The sequence below is a fragment of the Pelophylax lessonae genome (genome assembly GCF_965119305.1).
Source record: "Pelophylax lessonae genome assembly, chromosome: 9".
NCBI classification, from domain to species: domain Eukaryota; kingdom Metazoa; phylum Chordata; class Amphibia; order Anura; family Ranidae; genus Pelophylax; species Pelophylax lessonae.
Window position 1 is genome coordinate 148,462,765 of NC_138776.1, and position 26,325 is coordinate 148,489,089.

Genomic DNA, 26,325 nt, shown 5'->3' on the forward strand with positions numbered 1-26,325 from the left:
AATTTCAAAATAACAGAAAACAAAAAAAAAAATGGTGTCTGCAAAAGTTTGGGCACCCTGCAGAGTTAATATCTTGTACTGCCCGCTTTGGCATGTATCACAGCTTTTAAATGCTTTTTTTAGAAAGCCAAGAGTCTTTCAATTCTTGTTTGAGGTATCTTTGCCCATTCTTCCTTACAAGTCTTCCAGTTCTTTGAGATTTCTGGGCTGTCTGTCACGCACTGCTCTTTTAAGGTCTATCCATAGATTTTCAATTATGTTGAGGTCAGGAGATTGTGAAGGCCATGGCAAAACCTTCAGTTTACGCCTCAATGTAATCCCCTGTGGATTTCGAGGTGTGTTTAGGATCATTATCCATTTGTAGAAGCCATCCTCTCTTTAACTTCAGCTTTTTCACAGATGGCATCAAGTTAATCTTCCAAAATTTGCTGAAATTTTATTGAATCCATTTTTCCTACTACTCGTGAAATGTTCCCTGTGCCACTGGCTGCAATACAACCCCAAAGCATGATTGATCCACCCCCATGCTTAACAGTTGGACGGAGGTTCTTTTCATTAAATTCTGTGCCTCTTCTTCTCCAAACGTACCTTTGCTCATTCCTGCCAAAAAGTTCAATTTTAACCTCATTGGTGCACAGAACTTGTTTCCAAAATGCATCAGGCATGTCTATATGTTCATTTGCAAAGTTCAAACGCTGATTTTTGTGGTGAGGACATAGAAGAGGTTTTCTTCTGATGACTCTACCATGAAGACCATATTTGTACAAGTATCTCTTTATAGTGGAATAGTGTACCACAACTCCAGCATCTGCCAGATCTTTCTGGAGTAATCGTGCAGTCAAACGTGGGTTTTGAATTTTTTTTCTCACAATCCTGCGAGCTGTTCTGTCTGATATTTTTCTTGGTCTTCCAGATCTTGCTTTAACTTCCACTGTTCCTGATGACTGCCATTTCTTAATTACATTCCAAACAGAGGATATTGACATCTGAAAACGCTTTGCTATCTTCTTATAGCCTTCTCCAGCTTTGTGAGCGTCAACTATTTTCAGTGTTCTATACAACTGCTTAGAAGATCCCATGGTGCTGATTGTTGGGACAAGGTCAGAGGAGTCTGGGCATTTAAAACCTTTGAGATTGGTCACCTGATCTTCCCAGAGGATGATTGAGAACAATCCATGACACTGGCAGGTCTCAGCCTTGCAAAGGGGGCAGTGCATGCTATAAATTCTGCAGGGTGCCCAAACTTTGGCAGACACCATTTTTTGTTTTCTGTAATTTTGAAAGTGTCAATGATGGAAATAAAATCTAACTTTTGGTGACATATTATAAGAATGTCTAATCTGTAATTTGATGCTTTTTGGAGATTTTTCCATCTTGCCTTGGCTTCTTCATGCACATTAATACAAATTTTTACCTGGGGTGCCCAAACTTTCGATCCCCACTGTATGTTAGAGGAATGAGTAATCCAGTTAAACGATTGGCAGTCCTCAAAACTGTCAAACGCCAGGACTCTTCTGTTCTATGCCTGCACTAAACACACTTTACCTTTGGAAACACAACCCAATTCTTCCTACGTCTATTTGGTCACCAATTTCACTCATTACTCATTTTTCATCATACTCCAGAGCAGCCAGTGTCCTTATACTGGAAAGGGACTCCATTCTCCCCTACAAACGTGCCTATTGATCCCGATGGAAGTTTTGTCTTATTATGTTCGCTTTATGGGTTTAAATGTATTATAGCGGGTATGTATATTCCTACACCATTGTCGGCTAAAATCCTGAGGACCCTGGCAAATTATATGTCTCCTTTCCCTGACCCGCTGCTCTTAGCGGTAGGAGAATAACATTTTTTTTTTTTTTACACATTGTCAAGGACAGTGGGCCCTACTACTACTATGCCCTCTTTGACTAAATGCCCTACTACTTTTGCACGATTACTCCAAGAGCTCAGTCTTCAGGTTGTGTGTACAATAGAATGTCCTAATTTATGTATGCAAGTACTTGCTACCCTGCCTCCCACAGAGGGCTCTCCAGGATTGATCTGAGTTTCTCAGTCATGATAACCTAGCATCATTCCCTGAACCATGAGGCTAGGAGCATCTCGAACCACTCCCCATTTTGGAAAATAATTTTTGGTCCCTGACAATACTAGAAAGTCATCTTAGAAGCTTCATCCTTTTTGGCTATCAATATTCCTAGACCCCTGACCCAATCGTGGACTCGTTGACTGCATTTTCTGAGCACAATGTGGGTACGGCTGAGCTGGAAGTACTGTGGAATGCATCCAAGGCATAGCTTAGAGGGCAGTTTATGAAATATATTATTTAGATCAAAACTCAAAGTCCTGGGAAAACTTTCTATTAACAGAGGTACAAAGGACAGAAGCTAACTATATTGCCAATAGCTCAGATAACATCACAATCCCTCTCACAACAATAGGCATTACACTTTGGCTAAGAATAAACGTTTCTTCTTAAAACAACAGTACTTTGAGGAGGGAGAGAACACGAACACTTACTAGCTATGCTTACTAAAACTCAACTACCTCCTATATTCCCCAAGGTATATCCTATTATACCACCCCAGAAATAATTTAAGTTTTTTGTGCATTTTTCATCATAGATGTATATTCTTCCAAGGTACAACCCACACAGTTCGATTTTGAGGTGTTTCTTGATACATATCTATGGTCACAATATGCACTATCAATTATAACTGGGATCTCACAACTTTTTAAAAGGGTCAGTTTACTGTCCTTGACTTTAGGAGGGCCTGACTGTGGCCAACTGGGGTAGAAAATGTCCCATGCCCAGCATCAGTAAGAATAAATATGGCCTCAGGGTTGGTGGTCAGTGGGAGGAGAAAAAGGTGTAGTACCCTTTAGTAGGAGAATAAGTAGCCTATCGTTGGTGTCAGTGGAAGAAATAGTGCCCTAATTTTGGTGTCAGTGGGAAGAATAGTACCCCATATCATTAGGAGGATTAGTGCCCCAATGGCCAGGTAAAGGTTAGCAAAGGGCCACGTCTGGCCCTTGGGCCACAGTTTGGAGACCACTGATTTAGATCAGCAGCATCGCAATACAATCAGTATTTGTCAATCCAATCCAGAAATCCCATTTCATGTTGTGAGTGCTGCCTGTCTGCTGGCTATAATTTTTCACAAATCCATGCATGCTTTGCAGCTTTTTCCCTATTTACTTTCTAAGGACTAAATATCCCACGATGCCTTGCGGTCTTACAAGCAGTGATTCCCTTAACTCCGCCTCCTGAAACTTCTCTTCTCAGCACCTCTGTAGTTCAGAATGCAAGCTCTGTAAAATGTGTGACACAGCAGTTCCTACTCATGTCACAGATTTCAAAGAAGTCAAAGTAAATTTACAAATTTCAAGATCGTTCTGATTAATAGGAGTAGGCTAGAAATATTTGAAATATACATTCGTGGAAATATATGATTTTACATTTTGACCATACACACACACACACACATATATATATATATATATATATATATATATATATATATATATATATATATATATATATATACACACACATACACACACACATATATATATATATATATATACACACATACACACACACACACACACATATATATATATACACATACACACATATATATATATATATATATATATATATATATATATATATACATATACATACATACATACACACATACATACACACATACATACATATACACATACACACACGCACACTTCAAATAACCTCCTGATAATACCAAGCAGGTGAGTAAATCCTCTAAAATGATGAAGTCCATGCACAACCCATTACAGTCATCTCTTGTATACTGACTTGACTGACTGAACTGTTGTCTTTTCATGTTTTACTATGCCGCACATTCCCCAATGCCATAAGAATACAGACATTCATATATATTTAATAAATACTTGTTAGAGTGCCACTTTATTGTATTAATAAGATCAGGCATACAGCAGAAATTAGATTCCACCAATCTATTTGAATCCATAATTTTTGGCTTCAGGAGGTGCTTTAGAAGGATCTCCACCATACTCCAAGTACAGGTTGTTGTATGGATATTGTTTGGGAGCCTAAAATGGGACAAAATGACAATCAGTTTAGTTTTTAAAATGAGAAATGATAAGATACCATTTTACATAACAGTTTAAGTTAGAAGACTTTTAATGTAAACCAGTTCTAAGCAATGAGGGAGCCGACACTGCGGCCTTCCGCCTTAACATGTGACTGTATGCTGACCCACTCAGCTTTTCTACAGATCTAGAACAAGTGTCAGAAAGCCATTTCAGCATGTTTTCTTTTTCCAGCGCAATGATTAACAATACTAAGACAAAGGGTTCAGGATGACAGCTAGCATTTTCAAGAAAAGAGCTTAGCAATGGTAGCCACCATGGTTCTCCAATGACAGCCTATAGTTGCCTATCTACAGGCAACATGTTTAAAAATAGCAGTGCATCCTCGCACAATAAGGAATTACCCACCCGGGGGCTCGGCTTGTTTTTCTTTTTTGGTTTTGTTTTTAAGGGTTTATTACCGTTTTAGAAAGAATTAGAAAAATGAAGCCTAGGGCATAGTGGCTCTTAGCTACTCTGAGGCCGATTTCACACCTGAGCATTCTGGAAAACGTGCACAAAAGCATGCGTTCCAGAATGCACATTGCACTTGCAATGCCATTCATTGTTAATGACACTCCAAACGCAGCAAGTAGACACGCGACAAATGCGCAGTTAAAGAAAACAAAACAAGTGAAGCTCAACATCTAAAAAAAGGTACATGAGTGTTTGTCACATGTAGGGCAGCCCATTTAAATGAATGGGCTGCCCAATGCAAGTAGTGTGAAAACATTAAAATAAAAAAAAACACGAGTTTACAATATAAGTATCAATCTAGCCTTAGAGCTGCTGGCTTCAACAACTCAACAAGTGGTTAAAAGTGAATCTTCACTATCTCAATCATTTTTATTCCTTTTGCCGCTAGCATTAGTAAATAGAACGTTTTTCATATTTACTTGATTTAAACGTCGTTTTTACATTTCTGCAGTTACTTCCTGGTTTTGGCAAATGTCTTTCGGGAAGGGAGGGTTCTCAGCCAAGCACACTCTTTTGCATGATTGCCTTAGCTAAGTGCAGATGGATTCCAGGAAGTAAATGCTACATCAATCATCTGCCCTTAATCAAGATTGCAATGGGCAGAGATGCAGGGGAGTGTCTTTCAATGTGATTTGTCAGCCAAAAAAAGCATGCAGACATGAAAGGATGGGCAAGTTTGCTTTGAATATTAAAAATGAAATAAATATCGTTTCTGGTTTGTGGTGCTCATATGCAGTGTAGTTCAGGCAGCAGCAAGTTTACCACAATCCCGTCTACACTTATCCTATCTGACCTGAAATCAATAGTTTTAGGTCTACATGCAAAAAAATAAATAATAATTAAAAAAAAAGGATAAATTGAAGCTTTGCTCTTTAAAGGGGACCTAAATTGAATCTATATACGCCATTTAGGTAATTTTTAATACTAAAAGTGGTGTAGTGGTTAGCACTGTCACCTAGCAGCAAGCGGGTCGCTGGTTCGAATCCCAACCACGACACTACCTGCTTGGAGTTTGCATGTTCTCCCTGTGCCTGCTAGGTTTCCTCCGGGTACTCCGGTTTCCTCCCACACTCCAAAGACATGCTGGTAGGTTAATTGGATCCTGTATAAAAAAAAAATTGGCCCTACTGTGCATGTATGTGAGTTAGGGACATTAGATTGTAAGCTCCTTGAGGGCAGGGACTGATGCTGAATGTACAATGTAATAGTAAAGCGCTGCGTAAATTGACATCGCTATACAAGTACCTGAAATAATAATAATAAAAAAACAATCTCCAATCCATCTTTGAAAAAAAATTGGATTTTTGGCTTCCCGAAAAATCCATTATCTGATGTTCATTGACGGACACAGTACCTGATCTTCATTTCATAACCATTGGGTCATACTGCCCCCTACAGGAGGAAAGCACTAGGCAGAAAAAGAATCTGGCTACACCTATGGGCAGTCCCAGGGGGTATACTCCCTGCTATAGGTACTCAGTTTAGTTATTAGTGTCAGAAAAATTACAACTTCAAAGAGGGTGCTGTGTCCATCAGTGAACATCAGAGAAATGGATTGTACACTAAGACAAAAATCCCATTTTCTCTTTCGTTCACAGCTCCTGATCTTCATAACCATTGGGACATTCCAAAGCAGTTTTCAACATGAGGGGTGGGAACAGCATACAAATTCCCAAGGATAAACAGTAGCCAATCGGGCACCAGGAGCTCAACCAAAACAACTGGAGCCCAACAGAAAAAAACAATACACCCTCAAAGAGGATCAGGTCCTCTAAACAGCAGCCTGCAAAATCTTGCCAAAAGAAGCATCCGCAGATGCCAACACATCCACTTTATAAAACTTTGTGAAAGTGTGCACCGACGACCAGGTGGCTGCCTTGCAAACCTGCATCACTGATGCCTGATGGAAGGCCCAGGAGGTACTAAGCGCCGGAGCAGAGCGTGCCTTAACAGGGAAAGGAGGAGGGAAAGGAGGAACCTGACCCTTGATGGAATAGGCCTGAATCACCGTGTCTGATCCATCTAGAAATGGTCGCAGAGGAAGCGGACAACCCTTTCCAAGGCCCATCTGTGAGTACAAATAGTGAGTCTGACTTCCTGAAAGACTCCATAGCTGCCAGGTACACCCTAATTGCCCGGATCACATCCAAAGTACGCAAGGCCATTTCCTTCAGATGTTTAGGCCTGGGACACAGGAAAGGCAACACAATGTCTTCATTCTAGGGCTGGGCGATAAAACGATACCGATATGTATCGCGATAGTCTCGTCATCGATAGCAATAAACAAAATTGAACGATAAAACGAAAAGTCTGCTCCGACGGGTTTAAGCTTTAAAAATGGCGCCGTCCGTCGCATACATGTCATCGCGCATGCGCCGCCGCCGCTCGGGAGAGGCCGGAAATAGCCGAAATTATACGAGCGGTGGCGGCGCGTGCGCAATGACGTGTCGGCGCCGGGCGGCACCATTTTTAAAATGAAGGCACCTCTGGAACAGGTAAGTGAAACAGCTTCACTACCTGCCATTATGAAGGGCTGCGGGCACACTACAAGGGATGCAGTGCTGCGGGCATGGTCTACCTGTACCATGCCCACAGCACTGCATCTCCTGTAGTATGCCCACAACCCCGGATCCTCTTGTACCATGCCAGTACCCTGCATTCTCCTGCACCATGCCAGTGCCCTGCATTCTCCTGCACCATGCCAGTGCCCTGCATTCTCCTGCACCATGCCAGTGCCCTGCATTCTCCTGCACCATGCCAGTACCCTGCATTCTCCTGCACCATGCCCGCATTCTCACCCTAGGGTCTTTATTTTAAATGGGTAATAAAAAATATCAATAATTATCGATATCGACCGATATGAAACACTGATATCGTGATACAGTTTTCAGCCATATCGCCCAGCCCTACTTCATTCAAATAAAAATCAGAGACAACCTTTGAGAGGAACGACAGAGGGGCGAAGAACCACCTTATCTCTGAATCACCAGGTAAGGTAAATGACAGGATAACGCCGCCATTTCCCGACACCCTCAAGGCCAATTTCTGTTCAAACCCCCATTGAAGGAAAGTCAAGATCCGAGCCACCGAGAAGGAGTGAGGATGAACCTCAAGAGACTCACACCACACACTGTACGTCTTCCAAGTACAATGGTAGATCTTCCTAGAAGTAGATTTCCTAGCTTTTAACAGCATAGGAATCACCGATTCAGATAAACCTCTATCCTTCAGCTCCTGGCGTTCAACACCCAAGCCGTCAAAGACAGCAACTATAAAGCAAGATAGGTCCTTGGTACAGCAGATTCTCCTCAAAAGGAAGCTTCCAAGGAACGTTGGCGACCAGCGGCACCAGGTAGGCATACCAAGCCCGGCGAGGCCAGTCGGGAGCCACTAAGATGACCGAAATCCATTCTGCCTCAATCCTGTGTAGAAGCTTGAGAGGTGGGAAGGCGTAAATCAGACAATAATGACCCCACAGGGCCACCAGTGCATCTGTGGCATCTGCCAGAGGATCCCGTGGCCGAACCACAAACCTCTGCACCTTTCTGTTGAGCCGAAACGCCAACAGATCCACCTCTGTGATCGAAATGGGGGGCTGTCAGCCACTGCGACTCGGGCCGAGACCTGGTCATATGCGACCTCGCGAGGCATTTATCTCGCAGGCCAGGCCCCATCTGGTGGGGCTATGTCACGGCCGACCTAGCGCGGAGCTGAGGTCTGCACGCGCTCGCTGGCCAGAGTGAGGCAACAACTGGATCTAGATTACCCAGCCCGTCAGCCAGTCGTGAGGCCCATTTCATGACAATTGGGCATTGCCATGAATATCTAAAAAGGCTAGCTCTAGTGATAAAAGGCAAGGACAGCTGCAACCTAAGATTAAATCTCCAAAAATACCGCTGACCAATAGGTTACAAATTGTGGGACAATCGCAGAACGTATGGAGAAACCCAACTGAGAGAGTTTAGCTCTGCTTTAAAGTCAACCTAAAATATCACACAATGTTTTGATCTAAAATCAGTGAAAAGAAAACTACGATATGAGAATAAAGCTGAAGTCCCGGAAAAACAGAAATCCTTTGAGTTGGCAAATACCCACTAGCATTACTGTTGTGGTAGAAAACACTAAAACCCCCACTCACACCTTTCTGGTTTGGTGCAGCGTCACATGTCATGTTGCATGGTAATGTGTGTTACATTAAAGAAGCCCCTTCATTTGTATACTATATAGCATTGCAGAGATTTTAACCTGGCTTTAAGCTGTCCATAGACTTTAGAGGACAGCAACTTTGCTAACATTAAACATTTATGCCAAGTGGAGGGGAGCAGAGGTCAGCACTAACTTATTGGCGGGAAACAACAGCATTCACCAATTACCACTGACCATAGCTGGCCATACATAAAATAATCATCTGAGCTAAACAGGTCATCTCTTGATTACTGGTATCTTAAAGGATAACCATTATAAAAATAATTGTATTGTAGTAACTATGCATTTTATAAAATTTCAAAAGCCTCAATGTAGGTTTTCTTTACACTAGTATATTTTTTTGCAAATGTAGAACAAAAGATTAGAATTGCTGGACCTTTGCCAGAATGTTCCAGGGATTTGGTGGCGGCAGCAGGCATGGACTGCATGGGTCTGAAGGCATTTACAGACTAGCAGCTTTTCATTTTAAATATTGGGTGGCTCCAATAGTTTTGGTTTACCCTGCATACATCAAATCACCGAATACAATATCTCCAAACAGCAGATTGAACAATGTAAAAAATTTGCAAAACTTACAACTGGAGCATAAGATGGAAACTTTTCTCCAAGGTAGAACATAAGTGCCATAAAGGCGAAGAACCCAAGGAACACTTTAAGCATCCAATCAAATGGTTCAGGGGTTGGTGAAGTATCAACTCGATGCCGGAGGTACTTATCAAAGTCCCAGTGCAGCTATAAAAAAAAAAAAAAAATACACAAAATTATATACCAGTGTATTAGCAGTAGAAAGTTTTACATCAGTTTACCAAGAATTTAAAAAGGAGTAGTATGGGTTTATTAAAAAAAATAAACATACTCACCTCTGCAGCAGCATCAGTATTATGCAGAATTTACAGCTACCCCACATTGACTCGAAGGCAGAGAATTGAGTGTTCACATAACCGCTGATCACTCAGTTCTTGGTCTGCTAGGAGCGAAGGGTAGTGACTGTCAGTCACTGCTCTCTGCTCCTCCAGCACTCACTAGAGCAGGGGTGTGCAACCCGCAGTCCCAGAGAGCTTAGCATGCGGCCCAGGCCTGTCTGGGGAGACACTGGGGGTGCTGCGCAAGCATAGCAGCCACAGTGGCCGACAGAGACAAGTCCAGCCCATGCCTGTATGTAGCAACGCTGCGGGTGCCATGCAAAAATAGTAGTCGCAGCAGCCTACATTGACAAGCCAGGCAAATGCACATCCAGAAGAACGCTGGGGTTGCCATGTTTGCAACAGCACTGGAAGCAGGGAAAACAGGGGTGCCAGGTAAGTAAAAGCTGCATAGCTACATCTAGGGGGGTGTTGCATTATTTCAATTGCTCCCCCCTCCCCCTAACAGCACATGCATATGCTACATTCACACAGGCGATTAGGGCTGGTGCGAAATTGTAGAAGCAGTTGCTCTTGGGACTCAGCGGGTGGGCGCACTTGCCAGCACCATTCACTATAATGGCAGTTCGCTCGCAGCTGCACCTATTCGTGACTCTCTACATGGCCCGCCATTACCTGCAGTAGTTATTTCTGGGTGCACTTTGTCTGTGTCCAGCAGAAATCACCAAAGGTTATCACTTGCTGTGCTGAGAGCCCCGAATTGGTGCGGCTGTCCAGTGAGCTGTCCTAGTGAATGGCCTGGTGGCCACACCTATCCGCTGGGTGCTGCAGGAAGAACGACTTATCAGCTATCCTTATTGTTACAATTTTTTCTGTGTGGCCCAAGACAATTCCTCTTTTTCCAATGTGGCCCAGGAAGGTCAAAAGGGTATGCACCCCTGTACTAGAGTGTTGAGCTTGGGAGTGGACGGGTGTAGCTGGCCCTGACTCTTAGCCAGACACAGAGGTGAAGCCAGGCAATTAAGCAGCCAGGTGGATCCCGACAATATCGTTGGGATCCTTCCAGAGCCTGGAGCTCTGCTACGTCACAGTTTAAGGCACTGCTGTGTTAGAATGTGAAGATTTCAGTTACTTAAGGGCATCCAAAAGACTCCATCAGCAGAGTCTTTAAAAGAAGGAACATCTTCAATAGGTACAGTAAAATGTTTGTTTAGGGTGCAGACAGCAGGACTGACCACAGGAATAACCCACTTCTTGCAAACTCTTTTTCCACTGGACCGATTTCAGCAAAGATTTTTGGGGAGAGTGAAAATCCTTTTTAGGGAGTGACCCAATCATCATAGCCTGCACATTCTATCTGTTCATTGGAATGTTTTGGAAGTATTTTTTGTCTCTTTGTGCCCAAAGAAGCATGGTGAGAGGTAGCAGAGTCCAGTTGTACAATGTCAAGGCTTTTGCCAACAGAGGCAACAATATGTTTAATGTTAGTAAGCACGTTGCATGAAGCTCCCTCTTCAAAGTGGCGGCAATACAAGGGAGAGAAATTTTCCACAGTTTCCTCCAACACTGCCTCAATAGCGTCTTCATTCCCTTCTGATTTAGTGTCCTCTAAGACTGGCACATCAGAGTGACTCTGGTTGGGAAACGGGAGCAGAAAGAAATCCTAGGCTTTTCTGAGCCCTGGACAAAGATGCCTCTGTTAAGACCATAATCTGTCCAAGAAATAGTGATAAAGATGCAGAAAATTCTGCTTTTGTCAAGTAGGTCACTCATTAGGTGCCTAAAATGGAGCTAGAATCAGATGCGTAGACTGATGTTAAAACAGAATCCTGCTCTGGGTGAAAGGGACGCATCTTCACCCTAAGGGATGTGTGGGCCTATGGCAGAGCGAATGATCGTCTGCAGTTTAGAATTGGCTCCCTTTCGCCTGGTTTCTGTAACAGATACAAATGAGGGTATTCTACTGTATGGAAATCACAGAGTAGAATGTGGAAGACAGGGTGAGTGTATGGGATAAATAGGTGATAGCCCAGGTATTGACCATCCTGCAACAAATCCTTGTGGCGAAAGGGTGGGAGAAGAGCCTGAGTACCTTCTAAGAGAAAGGGCAGAAGTGGCATGATGTAACACCTAGTTATTAACCTGAGACAGAGCTCCAAGTGGTTAAATTGTATCACCAAGTTTTGCATACATTCCAAACACAGCCCCTTTTATACTAACGGTCATAGATACAGGGTGACCCTGTCTTACCTGTGCACAACGCTGGACTGCATATTTGTTTTTTGCTTTAACTGACAACTACAGATCAAAGTTTGTCTCTTTTGATCGACACAAAGGAGAGAGTAGATACAAAGTAACAATGCTACTAAGTATCGTTATATTTTAGGTCTTAAAGTGGAGTTCCACCCTAAAATTATACTTGCCTCCATCTTCTCGCTCCGGGTCACCTGAAAAACATATGGATAATCGCAAATTTTTTTTTTTTTTTTTTTTACTTACCTCGTTTAAGAGAAATATACTTGCCTTACTTCCTCTTCCTCCCCTCGGCGGCCACGGCGATTCGTCACTTCCTGGCATGCAATGATTCCTGGGAGCTGAACGTCATCGCTCCCAGGAATCAATGCGCCTGCACCGACCCCGACGTCAGTTCAGGTGCAGGCGCCGTCATACCTTGCAAAACAGCTTCTGGGCATGCCCAGAAGCTGTGCAGGGATGACGCTGCGGCACCGGAAGTGACGGCGGGGCCGGTGCAGTGCATCGTGGGACCGAAGAAGACGGAAGAGGACACAGAAGAGGATCGCGCTGGCTTCAAGCTGCCCACACCTGAGATGGCAGCGCTGGAGAATACATTTTCAAAAGGTAAGTATTTCTTCTTTCAGGTAAGTGAGACCCGGGACAGATCAGAGGCTAGCCATTGTGGAATGCACTAGCCCTGACTGTCCCGGGGGTATTTTTATTAAAAAAAACGTTCACTGGGTGGAACTCCGCTTAAATTGAGTTGATAAACATAGAGCTGGTTCACCACAGGAGCACACTATGCATTCCTGTGCGATTCACATGCAGTTCTGTGCAGTGTGATTTCAGCCTATTCATTTTTAACTACTTGCACTACTTTTGGAAATTACTGCAACATAATCGCATGGTACTTCTGTACTATGTGAGGAGGTTCGGGCAAATGCGTAACAATAACTTGACACCCGCTGCAGATCACAATTTCAATGAGTTTTGAACGAGGTGCAGGATACGTGCAAGGAATGCAGGTTTCCTGCACCGAGCTCTGGTGTGAACTGGCCCTGAATCAGCCGGTTCTTTTTTTGACAGCTGCTGTATGTACTCAATTCCCAACTTCATTTTCAACCTGTGTACTTTGATGACTTTTTTTGGCACTGTGTAGCATGCCCAGTGCCCTCAACTGGTAAACAAACTTTAAAAAAAGGAACCACCCTCAAAGCAATCTTGTGCTTTGTCTCTAGGTCGGGTAAAAATAATATTTAAGGCTTATTTATAGTTTGCATTCTCTTTTTTACCTAACAGGTAGAAATTTGGGCACAGTTACACTGATTTTTCAGGCTCTCAATTTGCTTTTTAATATAAAGCCTGTTTAGAGACTTAAAGAGGTTGTAAACCCGTACAACTTTTTTTTTTTTTTTTCTTTGGCAACCTGTAAGGGACACACATAATGAGCTAGTATGCATCGCATACTAGCTCATTATGCAATACTTACCTTAGAACGAGCCCCCGCCGTGCAGCCCGCTTACCTGTATGACGGGCGACATGTCCAGTCGCCCATCTTCCGGGATCGTGGCATCCGGCCATCTGATTGGCCGGAGCCGCGGTGACGTCACTCCCGCGCACGCGCGCGGGAGCCGACAGTCACGGCACGGGTCTCTGAAGAAATGGCACCAGCGGCCGTTCCTTCAGAGCGCATGCGCCAGTGACGTCACTGGCTGCATGTAAGGTAAATATCTCCTAAACGGTACATGTTTAGGAGATATTTACAGTACCTATAGGTAAGCCTTATCATAGGCTTACCTATAGGTAAAAGTGTCAGAGGAGGGTTTACTTCCTCTTTAATAGGTAATACTAAAATGCACAAAAACACAAGTGAATTAGTCAGAGCAATGACTCATCTCTAACTAGATAGCTACGTGAGACATTTAACGCAGGCAGGGTCTGCTGGGAATACTTGGTTATTAAAAAGTTTGAGAAACAAATAATTGTGCATATATAAAACAGATATAGAACACTACACAAATTTAAAAAAAAATAAAATGAAACTGCACCACATGATACAAACAGGGCCAATCCCAGTACCATCTGTACCATGTGATTAGCTAAAAAAAAACACTGAATGAGTACTTTTCATTCAGAAAAAAAGGTTGCTTAGAACCATAGTGTGTGTAAAGAAAAAGAAAACAAAATCCTTTTCACCTTCCCCATAGTGTTACTGTAACACTATATTGGAAAAGAATATGTAACATATGAAATAAGTTACAAAAGTGCGCTAATATGAAAAGAGAACAATAACAAAATGTCCATATGTGTAAAATCAAATGAATCAAACATTTGAAATAAAGTATTTTTTATCCAGAGAAAAGTGTTCCCAAGGTGATACGTGCAGGAAAACCAACTGATGAATGATGGGTTCACTCTTTGTAACACTATATTGCTCTGTAAGAAATGCCCATCAAGCCAATTCAACTTGTGGGAGGTGCTTTAGGAAGTGTGGGGTGAAATTTCTTCAGATTACCCCAACAATTTGACAGCTGGAATGCCAAAGGTCTGCAAGGGTGTTATTGCTGCAAATTGAGAATTCTTTGATGAAAGTAAAAGTTTGAAGGACAAAATTATTATTTCAAATAAAAATCATTATTTCTAACCTCGTCAATGTCTTGACTATATTTTCTATTCATTATGTAACGCATTTGATGAAAAAAAAAAGTGTGCGTTTTCATGGAAAAAATGAAATTGTCTGGGTGACCCCAAACTTTTCAACGGTAGTGTAAATGTCACACCTATCTTATACTGCAAACCGATCAGGTCTCCAATCAGATTGCCAGGTACATAAAAAACAGGTACCGGCACATATCCTAAGAGCTGCTCAAGTGTCCTGAGGTCCCCAGGCAGTTCTATTACCATCCATCTCTGGCTGGTCTACTCCATCCTCCCAAATTTTAATACTGTTTTTTTAGAGTGACTTCCAGACATACTGACAAAATAGTGATAGCAGAAATCTGTGGGCAGGAGGATCAACCTTTAACACAGCAGCATGAGTTAGCCTAGGTTGGAAGTCTCCTTAGCCTCGAACTGCTGCAATAGAACAGTTTTTCTTTTTTTGCCGTTATGGCATTGTGAAAAAAATATGTTTCTTTATCAAATCTAATAACCAACTTCTTACCGTTTCTCCACAATTTCTCCTAAAATCAGAATGGTCCCACGTATACCATGGATCTCTTTCTTCCTGTGACTTTTCAGGAAGCATTGGATAATCTCCATAACTGAAAAATACAAAAAGAATACTCCTTACAAGGATGCATTTGACATTTTGCCAAATTATAAAAGCATCAAATGTGTGTGACAGGATACAACACACACAAAACTATATTATCAACATTAGAACATTAGGTTATAGCCTAAAATTATCACACTTCAAATGAAAAAAAAAAATATTCCATAAAGTTTCTTTTTTAACAATCTTGTCACAATTGAACAGTGTTGTGTTTGTGATGCATCCATTCAGAGGCCTCTTGCATGTAGGCACAGAGAGCAAAGTGTAGAACCCAACAGTAACTGCCCACTTCTCCTAAAGAATCTGTCGATTTTCCCACACATGAAAAGGTGGCAGGCACTTTTGTAAGAGCAATCCCTCAACCACTTACAGGCGCATCTAAAAAAAATTAGATTACCAAAAAGTTAATTTCTTTGAGTAATACAATTCAAGAAGTGAAACTCATATTACACACACACACACACACACACACACACACACACACACACACACACACAGCAAGCTATTTTTTTTTTTTCTTCGTTGATTATGGCTTACAACTATTGAAAATTCAGTATCTCAGAAAGATCGGAAAAAAGGGACCACTGCTTGGAGGACTTTCCTCCCAAACGCTTGATCCTGTCTACCCAAATCAATAGTGTTGAATGAACGTTGACATACTTGACCACGTAGCAGCTTTACATATTTGTTCCTGGGTAGCACCGACTCCCTCTACCCAAGATGTGGCTAATGCTATGGTGGAATGTGCATTCAGGCCCTGGGAAGGGTCTAAGTTTAGTCTTGTATCCCTCTGAGAAGGCCATCTTTATCCACCTAGCTACAGTCCTTTTTGAGGCTTGCCTCACTTTACTCTTTCCTGAGAAGAGGATAAATAGGGCCTCTGATGATGTAAAGTTCTTTGTGGCCTCCAAATAAGCTAAAGACACCTTCTGACATCTAACAAATGTAGCTTCTCCTCTTTGCTATTAGATGGTATATTGCAGAAAGAGGGTAGTACTATATCCTGACTCCAATGAAAGGTAGAGGCGACCTTGGGAATAAATGCTTGATCGTTCTTGAGAATAACCCTATACTCTAATATCTGTAGGAAGGGTTCTCGGATTGATAAAGCTTGTAGTTCGCTGACCCTGCAAGCAGATGTCATTGCAATGAGAAAAACAGTCTTGAGGGTAATAAGCCTTAAGGAGGCCTCTGATAACGGCTCAAAAGGTTCTCTAATGACTGCTTTTAATACAATAGACAAGTTCCATGTTGGAATCCTATGACAATCTTGAAACTGCTTTACAGAATCTGTTTATGAGGAAGTCCTGCTGTAGGGAATGCTGTAAGTAAACGGATAGGGCTGCAATCTGTACCTTAATTGTGCTTAAGGACAGGGCCTTATCAATACCTTCCTGTAGAAACTCTAGAATCGGAGAGTCAGACTCTTCTTTGCCTGACTGTCAACCAAAGAATAAACTTTCTCCAGACTTTTTGGTAAATAGCTCTCGTAACTGGTTTATGGCTCTGTAACAAAAGTTTATCACTCTGAGAGACCCTTAATACTTTAGGATCTCTGACTCAGATACCAAGCTGCCAAGTTTAGCATGGGTGGCCTGGTATGGAGTATTGGGCCCTGAGATAGTAGGTTCCGACTGGAGGGTAACATCCAGGGTTGTCGATCTGATAAAGATAGTAGAAGTGAAAACCATGCCCTTTTAGGCTAAAATGGGACAATCGGGATTAGAGATGTATGTTCATTCCAAAAGTCCTGTCAAAATTCAGGACAGAAGTATAGGGGCGGGAAAGTGCAACATAGACTGAAAGTTCATGCAGTCTGTAGCGCATCAACTGCCAATGGAAGATCCCTTGGATTTACCAAGAAAACTCTCTGTAGTGTTTGACTTGTTGGCAATCATGTTGATCTCTGGAAGGCCCCATTTGGATGCCATCTCTGTAGAAACTACTGGATCTAGAGACCAATCCCCTTGTGAGATTATCTGCCTGCTCAGAAAGTCGGCTACGTTGTTTTGTATCCCTTTGAGATGTATTGCAGAGAGGGATTCCAAATCTCTTCTGCCCAGGAAAAGATTTTCTGTGCTATATTCATCAGGATAGGGCTCCTGGTCCTTCCTTGCTTGTTTAGGTATGCTACAGATCTGTCCGATTTGACTTGCACATGCTGGCCCCTGAATTGATCTTGAAATGCTGAGATTCCTCTCGCTACAGCCTTGAGTTCCTTACAGTTGGAAGAGCTGGGTCTCTCGGAGTCCAGATTCCTTGCGCCCATTGTCCCTCCAGATGGGCCCCCCATTCCCGGTTGCTGACATCTGTAGTCAGTATGCGGGAGATTGGAAAAGCCAACAGCAATCCCTCCCGTAGATTGGCTTGGTTTCTCCACCACCATAAGGCCTGCCAGCATTGAGTTCCTTATGATGTCCCTCTGCTCCCGGGTTCGCTGGCGCCTTAAGCCGGTGCTGTCGCGCCTTTAAGAAACTGTTTAAGCCCTCCCCTTGCTCTCTGCACCTGGAGGCCAGAACCACAACCTCCGGCGTGCAGTGATGACCTCACATCCGCCATAAATTACACCCGGCGTCTTCCAGTTTTCGGCGTGTTGCAGCGAGGATGCCTAGGCGTTCCCCACTGTCGATTCCGCCGATGCTCATCCATTACTGTCCTCTCCCTGGCCAGGCATCGGGGAGACGGGAAACTCCATACACCTGCGGAAGGGAACCTGAGGCCAAAAGTTGCTCCAAGGAAATAAGGTGAGGGGAACTCAGCAACATGTCTCTTCCAGAATGAGGAAACACAAACAACTGACGGAGGTGCCTAGGGACCGCCCTTTAAAGTGCTAATGGCAATGTGCGTCCTGTCTGGTGGGAGAAGCTCTATCTCTCAAGGGCTGTCCTGGAAGACGACTGGGGGAAATCCTGATAGAGGGTTTTAACCCTTCTCCAATCTAAAACCAAGGGTTTGTTCACACTAGCCCATACAATAAAACACATGAGCATTGGTGTACACTGTGTATTGTTACAACAATGTTTTACTTGATGATTAACCTTTTCTTCCCGCTGGGGAAATGCACATATCTGCCAGCATTGCAGGTGGGCCTGAAGACCGACTGTACACCTATGTGTGTCAGCCAACTCCACTGTTCTGTCATCGACATCTTGGTCATGGTTTATGATCAGGAGCCGGCGAGCAGAGCTCCTTATCATGCGAGTGCTGCAACAGCAAATTACAGTGGTCATATGATCATAACTCCACCCATCAACTTTCAGAACCCCTTAAAAGACTGGCAGAAGCTGGTGCCAAGGAATTAACTTTACTGAAGTGTCACTTCCTTCAAACCTATTCGCTGCACCTTATGATGTGCACAGGGCACATAAAAATCAATTGTTTTCTATGTGCTTTTGTGTTGAGCCTGCGAGGATCTATGCAGACATAGTGTGAACAAGAATAGATAAGTGAAAAAACACTGCGCTATATATACACAATTGGACGCAAGCTGCCAGCACTACAAATGACATAAAAAAATTGTGCACGTATATATAATAAAAGTGCAGCGCTAAAATGATATATATACACACACACAATGAAGTGTACATGTAGAGATGAAAAACAGTTATAAATGTCTTCTGTATAACTGACAAGAGTATGGGAAAAAAAAATAGTCCATAATTCCCAAAATAAGTGGAGAAGACTGGAAACCAATAAATGAATAGGTCACATATGACGGAATGCGTCAGGTCGTTTGTTCCTGCCTGTAACCACTCTACATGCTCAATGCGTTACCTGCAGTTGCTTCTATTATATCCAGATGTGTGATGAAACAGCCTGATGGAAGATTCCCTAACCCTGGTGTTGGGTTCTATCTCACTTATGATAATTGGAATCAGGGCACTATGGCTTCATACATGGTTTCCAGTCTTCTCCACTTATTTTGGGAATTATGGACTCTCTTATTGATTTTTCCATACACTCTTGTCAGTTATATAACATTTAAAAATGTTTTTCATCTCTACATGTATACTTCATTGTATGTATATATCATTTTAGCGCTGCACTTATTATATATTCATAGTGTGAACAAGCCCTAGAAAAACTTTTGGCTTTACACATACTTAATTGCCCTGTTGGAGATTTTCCCTTCCTGCTCAACAAGAGAATTTAGAGGAAATCCACAGGTGTCACCATTGAAAGATATACCCCCTACCTCCTCTTCTGTGTCACCAAAAGTTTGGCTTACCATCTCTTTCTGTTTTGGTGACAATGGTCACTAGGACATACAGAAAAGATGGAACATAGATAGCACTAAAACCTGACATGTTCCAACTTTTACCCATTCTACCCAAAAAAAGAAGGAAATATTAGCTATGGGTACAATTGAACGCTGAGGAGGGACTAAACAAACCAATAGTATAGGCTGTCAATAAAAAAAGAAGATCCAGTGTATGTGTGACAGCACTAGAACAGTGTGTAGTCAGGTATCCTTGGAGGTGATTTGAGAGGTGTTGTCCTTAAAATTGTTGTAAACCTCAAACATGAAATTTGAACAAAGCATCTCTCTCTCTACAGTGTGTCTCAATTAAGTGCACTAAATGTCATTTCTGTCTGCTGCTTCGTTCCTCTGCTATCAGTTTGAATCACTTCTGACAAGTTTTCTTGACACCAAGAGAAAAAAGGTGACAGAAGAGGGACCTCCAGCTGATTGACAGCTTCAGCTCTGTTCCTGTGTGCTGTGTGAATGAGGGCGTGTCCCTTCCTTCCAATCAGCTTTAGGCTGGGTTCACACTGGTGCGAATTGGATGCGGTTTCCGGATCCAATTCGCATGTCAGAAGACTGTGACCAGCCTCCAGAACAGCTGCGGAGCGGTTTGCAGGAAATTCATGTGCGTCTTCTGGTCTGTTTTCAGGTCCGAATGTTTGGATGAATTGGGACCTGAAATGGCGAATGGGAAGCACCGGACCTCCTGCTGCGAGCCGCTCCGCAATCCAGTGTGAACCCAGCCTTAAAAGTGTTACTAAACCCAGATCCTGTATTCACTATATCTGGTCTCCTACAGTACACAGAACATGGACATGCAATTATTTTAGTAAATATAATCTGATAAATACCTTTTCTCATCAGCTGTATATAGCAAATAGAGCAATCCTGTGACTTGTATGAGTGAGTGCCTGTAGTTTGTAGGTAGAGTTTTCATTTCTACTACAATTGTCCTATCAGGCATCAAGACCCTTAATTCTCTGTCTGAACATGTCTGGGCAGTGCTGATTGGCCCTGTGCTGATCACATGTACCCTCCCAAGAAAAAAAAAAAAATCATCCATCAATCAAGATGTGACATCCCACCCACTGTGTTATTTTTTAGTTACTGGGCATGGAGGAGGAGGGAGGAACTGGGCTGTCATTTAGGCTCTGTATCCATGCCCACACGTTTGATGTTAATACCATGAGACCGGAATAGCTTAGCTAAAACCAGGACATGTTCTCTGAGCAATAAAGACTTTAACGCACAACTTTAAAGCTCACCCCATTCCGTCATCTGGGTATGGTTTGTAGTCCTCCAATGGCAAATTATATTTCTTAGCTGCAGCCGCCCTTTCTTCTGCTGTTTTGGGATAGGGTCCAGGCATGAGATGATGGGGGATATCATGAGCTGAACGAAAAAGCAGAACCAGTATTAACAAAAGGTATTCGTGTTTTCACAGAGATGCTGCCTATCTGATCACAAAAAAGGCAAGCCCAACCAAAATCATGGCAGCATTTTGATGCCGTCGTAACCACTTCTAGTAACTGAATGATTTTGGGGTCTACACTTTGCACAGTGAAGAGTAGTGTACTTAAAGTGTAATCCACAAGAAAAAGCTGGCACTCTGATCGGATATACAGTATCAGCACAAATTGATATCCTTTAATAAAAAATGGGGGAATGGTTAAGGCTAGATGGCTGAAATGCATTGGGGTGTTTATCAGCTGTACCCCTATTTTTAAATAAAGGATATTCATTTGTGCTGATATACCAGAGTGCTGATTTTTTCCTGTGGATTACATAACACTGGAGTCTATCAGAGGCTGCTTTGCCTTAGCACCAAGGAACCTGGAGCTGTGGAAATTAGGGAGGTTGTAGCAATGTGGCATCTGTTTAGTATTTAACGTGATACTTTTTTTTTTTTTTTAAGTTATACTTACCTGCTCTGTGCAATAATATTGCACAGAAAGGTCACTTACCTTCTCTTCTGGCAGTCCCCAGTTATCAATGCCCACTCCTCCGTCCTTTGGGTGCCTCCTGTAGCAAGTTGCTTGCTAAGTTGGTACCCATGCATGCTCACACTTGACTGTCTATAGACGCACACAGCGGTGATTAGCCATGTCCCGCTCCCTCCTCACTTGGGTTTGAATGACAGCAGCAGGAGCCCATGGCTTCACTGCCCTCAGCTTCTCCTGTGAAAGCAGAAGGGAGGGGGGCAAGGCTGGATCAGTAGCAGGAGCCAGGTAAATGCTTAGGCACGGGGGGGGGGGGGGGGGGGTCCTGTTTACCATTATCACTGGAAAAAAAAAAAAAAAGAAAAATCACAAAATTTGGGTTGTCCCCAGAAAAGTAATAGAAGGGAAATCTTCCAAAGGGTTTACTAGTTCTGGTGGCCCTCAAGGAATTTCCTGTCTGGCTACGGGACAGCAAGTAGGGTTGCACCGATACTAGTTTAGCCGCGAGTACAAGTACCAACACTTTCGGTCAAGTATGCGCCGATATCGAATACCGATACTTTGCGATTTTCGTCAATGCAAAAAAAAAAAATTGGCGCAAATCACACTACAAAGAACCGCATGCGGCTTGAACAGGAATTAAGTGCGATTTCTTTCAGGATTGCATGCAATTTGCTACACTGCTCCTGTGTGTATAGAAAGAGAAAAGCGCCATCTAGTGGGCAGTTTAAAAATTGTTAGAACTACATATCTGGCCACATGCAAAATAATCTACATAGGCGTTCCGTCCCGCTGATTATAGCAAATCAGTGGTGCTAGAGGAGAGATTCCAGGACTCCGTAGGTATAGGGCAGAAGTTATGTCAGCTTGGAGGCAGGCCACCTCAATATCTCCTTCAGTGGCTGTGAATTGCTATCATCAGCGGACACCTATATAGATTATTTTGCATGTGGCCAGATATGTACTGGGAGTTAGCATTTTTTAAATTGTCCACTAGATGGCCCTTTTCCATTTCTATACACACACACACACACAGGTGCAGCTGGGGAAAATCACATGCGATTCTTTGCAGTGCGATTTGCGCCCATTCATTGTATTGATGCAAATCTCACTTTAAAGTATCGGTTTCGGAAGCATTGGTATCTGCACCGCTATATCCATAACAGGGAGGGAAGGGAAACCTCCGCAATAAGACAAAGCGAGAAAAAAAATTCTGATGGGGGTTATAACCATCCCTTGTTCTATTCAAAATAGGAAAACAGATTGCCCATAGTTCTACTTTAATATGAAAATAACTGCATTTGCTTTCAACTGGAAACTGCAAATCTGCCGCCATACTCCCGGTCCTGTGCCACCATCCACTTATGTCATCAGAGGCCACTGCCTCTTTCTGGTTCTTTCAGCGCCCCCTTTATGATGCTCATGCGCCACACCACAACTGAGGGGTGGCTGCAAGAACCAGGAAGAGATAGCGCCAGCGTGCATCATCAGGGGGCTCTGCAAGAATCAGGAAGAGACAATGACGCAGGCTGGCGCATGGGCATCGTCAGCAGGCTCCGCAAGAACCAGGAAGAGACAGCAACCCCTGATGACACAGGCTAGCGCATGAGCATCATCAGGGGGCTCTGCAAGAATCAGGAAGAGACAGCGCACAGGCATCATCAGGAGGCTCTGCAAGAACAAGCTAGAGACAGCAGCCCCTGATGATGCACACTGGTGCATGGGCATCATCAAGGGGCTCTTCAACAACCAGCTAGAGACAGCAGCCCCTGATGATGCACGCTGGTGCATGGGCATCATCAGGGGGCTCTGCAAGAATCAGGAAGAGACAGCACACGGGCATCATCAGGAGGCTCTGCAAGAACAAGCTAGAGACAGCGGCCCCTGATGATGCACGCTGGCGCATGGGCATCATCAGGGGGCTCTGCAAGAACAAGCTAGAGACAGCAGCCCCTGATGATGCACGCTGGCACATGGGCATCATCAAGGGGCTCTTCAAGAACCAGCTAGAGACAGCGGCCCCTGATGATGCACGCTGGCACATGGGCATCTTCAGGGGGCTCTGCAAGAACCAGGAAGAGACAGCGGTCACTGCTGACGCATGGGCATCATCAGGGGGCTCTGCAAGAACCAGGATGAGACAGCGCACGCTGGTACATGGGCATCATCAGGGGGCTCTGCAAGAACCAGGATGAGACAGCGCACGCTGGTACATGGGCATCATCAGGGGGCTCTGCAAGAACCAGGATGAGACAGCGCACGCTGGTACATGGGCATCATCAGGAGGCTCTGCAAGAACCAGAATGAGACAGCGCACGCTGGTACATGGGCATCATCAGGGGGCTCTGCAAGAACCAGGATGAGACAGCGCACGCTGGTACATGGGCATCATCAGGAGGCTCTGCAAGAACCAGAATGAGACAGTGCACGCTGGTAAATGGGCATCATCAGGGGACTCTGCCAGAACGAGACAGTGCACGCTGGTACATGGGCATCATCAGGAGGCTCTGCCAGAACCTGGAGGAGAAAGTGGCCCCAGACTACGCACGCTGGCACATGCTCTGCATTTTGTTCTGCCCATGTGAATGAGTGCAATGCAAGTACTATGATGAGTCTTTTCTACAGATCTTCCAGCAAGAAGCTGCAGAAAATACACACATGCCATGTGCATGGCACCAAAACCTCCCATGTAATATAGTCCTTCCATCTATCTCCTGTATATCCCGGAGATTCCTGTGGGGGTGACTATCCAGCGATCCATAGGCTGTCATGTACACGGTGAAGGTGACTCCTACCAAGATGAAGGTCTCCAGACTCCCCCGGTCTCAGACAGTCCACACTTCACATTTCCACCCACCTGCTCTCACACTGGCATAGGGCACCAACCAGCCAGGTCCGACCCTCCGCCCGGCGATGGGTACCCGGGAAGCGCTGCGGGCCATAGCAGCCAACAAGCTGGCCCTGAACGCCGCCATGTCTACTAGTTCGGCCACCAGCACTGCGCATGCGCAGCTGAGGAAGCACGTCCGAACGTAGAGTATGGGAGCCGTGCGAGGTCAAAATGATTCACGTCAGCGTGCGCACTACGACTACAAACTGAGTGATCTGAGCTTTACACCACACAGAGCATAATAAAGATAGGAAATAGAATTCCCACTCTGTGCTGAAAACATAGGCGGCTGTTTTACTGAGTGTTCCAAATATCACATGAAATGTACACAATTCAAAAGTCTCCCAACTTCTCCTGATAGGAATGAGAGACACCTAATAGCAAAAGTATGAAGGCATAGGACACACCTCCTGCCACGCCCCCTGTACAGGAGAATTGTACAGCAACAACAAAAAATGATTGGTTAAGCACTTGCTGACTAAGCCATTTTCTGACACTTGTTGCTTACAGGTTAAAATCAGTATTTGTGTCTAGAAAATTACTTATAATCCCCAGTCTATATATTTCATTTAGCAGAATAAAATGGCGGTCGTTGCAATATTTTATGTCCCACTGTATTTACGCAGCAGTCTTTCAAACATAATGTTTTTGAAAAAAATACACTTTAATGATTAAAAAAAAAAAAAAACACAATATGTACCCCAATTCTTTTGTGTTACATGAAATATAATGTTTCGCCGAGTAAATAGATACCTAACATGTCATGCTTTAACTAATTCTGAACCGGCAGGATTCACCCCATTAATGACAAGGCAATTTTTTGCGATATGGCACTGCGTTACTTTAACTGGCAATTGCGCAGTCATGCAATGTTGCACCCTAATAAAACTGAGCCTTTTTTTCCCAAAGATAGAGCTTTCTTATTTGCGTATTTGATCACCTTTGCGATTAATTAAAAATAGAGACTATTCTGAAATAAAAAAAAAAGTTTACTTTCTGCTATAAGAGTCGGTTCACATTAGTGCGACTTGTCAGGCGACTTGTCACCCTGACAAGTCGCGCTCCCTCGCGGTCCATTGACAGCTACAGGACCCCTTCTAATAGGAGCGACACAAGTCGCTCCGACTTAGAAAAAGGGTCCTGTACTATTTCGGAGCGACCTCGGAGCGACTTGCATAGACTTCTATTATGTGAAGTCCCTGCAAGTCGCTCCGATGTCGTGGTGCAATGTAATGCACAAGTCGCCCCCGAAGTAGTAAGGAGTCGTGTCGCGCTAATGTGAACCGGCTCTAAAACATTCCCAACAAAAAAAATTTAGAAATCAAATATTTTCATCCTTTTAGGCCAATTTGTATTCTGCTACATATTTTTGGTAAAAAAAAAAAAAAAAAAAAAAAACCCCAATAAGTGTAATTTGATTGGTTTGCACAAAAGTTATCATGTCTACAAACTAGGGGAAAGATTTATATCATTTTTATTTATTTATTTTTTTTTTTTACTAGTAATGACGGTGATGAGTGATTTTTTTTGCGGGACTGCGACATTGCGGCAGACAGATCGGACACCTAACTGACATTTTTGACACTTTTGGGGGGACCAGTGACATTCCTACAGTAATCAGTGCTAAAAACATGCACTGTTACTGTACTAATGACAATGGCAGGGAAGGGGTTAACACCAGGGGTGATCAAAGGTTAAAATGTGTCCCTAGGGGGTGCTTTCTAACTGTGTGGGAGTGGGCTTGCTGAATGAACACAGGGACCTGTGTTCTTTAATAAGAGGAACACAGGATCCTTGTGTTCATTACTGACAGAACAGCGATCTGCCGTGTCTACAGCAGACCACCATTCTGTCTCCACGAGGAGTAAATTTGTGCACGCTCGTGGAATGGCGACAAACTAGGGTACTTAAAAATCTCCATAGGCGGCGTTTACATTTTTTTACAGGTTTATTGTTTTAGAGTTACAGAGGAGATCTTGTGCTAAAACTATTGCGCTTGCTCTTACGATTGCGGCGATACCTCACATGTGTGGTTTGAAAAACGTTTTTATATGCGT

The 26,325-nt window shown here is 43.4% G+C and overlaps 1 protein-coding gene across 1 annotated transcript; it reads right to left on the reverse strand.

The window, feature by feature from the left end:
* Window positions 1–3,924: 3,924 nt before the first annotated feature.
* Window positions 3,925–24,397, reverse strand: NDUFB8 (NADH:ubiquinone oxidoreductase subunit B8). Its single transcript, XM_082267973.1, has 5 exons — window positions 24,236–24,397; window positions 20,704–20,830; window positions 15,082–15,181; window positions 9,397–9,552; window positions 3,925–4,098 (listed from the first exon to the last, which is right to left on the reverse strand). The coding sequence occupies exons 1-5, from the start codon at window positions 24,351–24,353 to the stop codon at window positions 4,003–4,005; spliced, it is 597 nt and encodes a 198-aa protein (XP_082124099.1). The 5' UTR covers window positions 24,354–24,397; the 3' UTR covers window positions 3,925–4,002.
* Window positions 24,398–26,325: the final 1,928 nt, after the last annotated feature.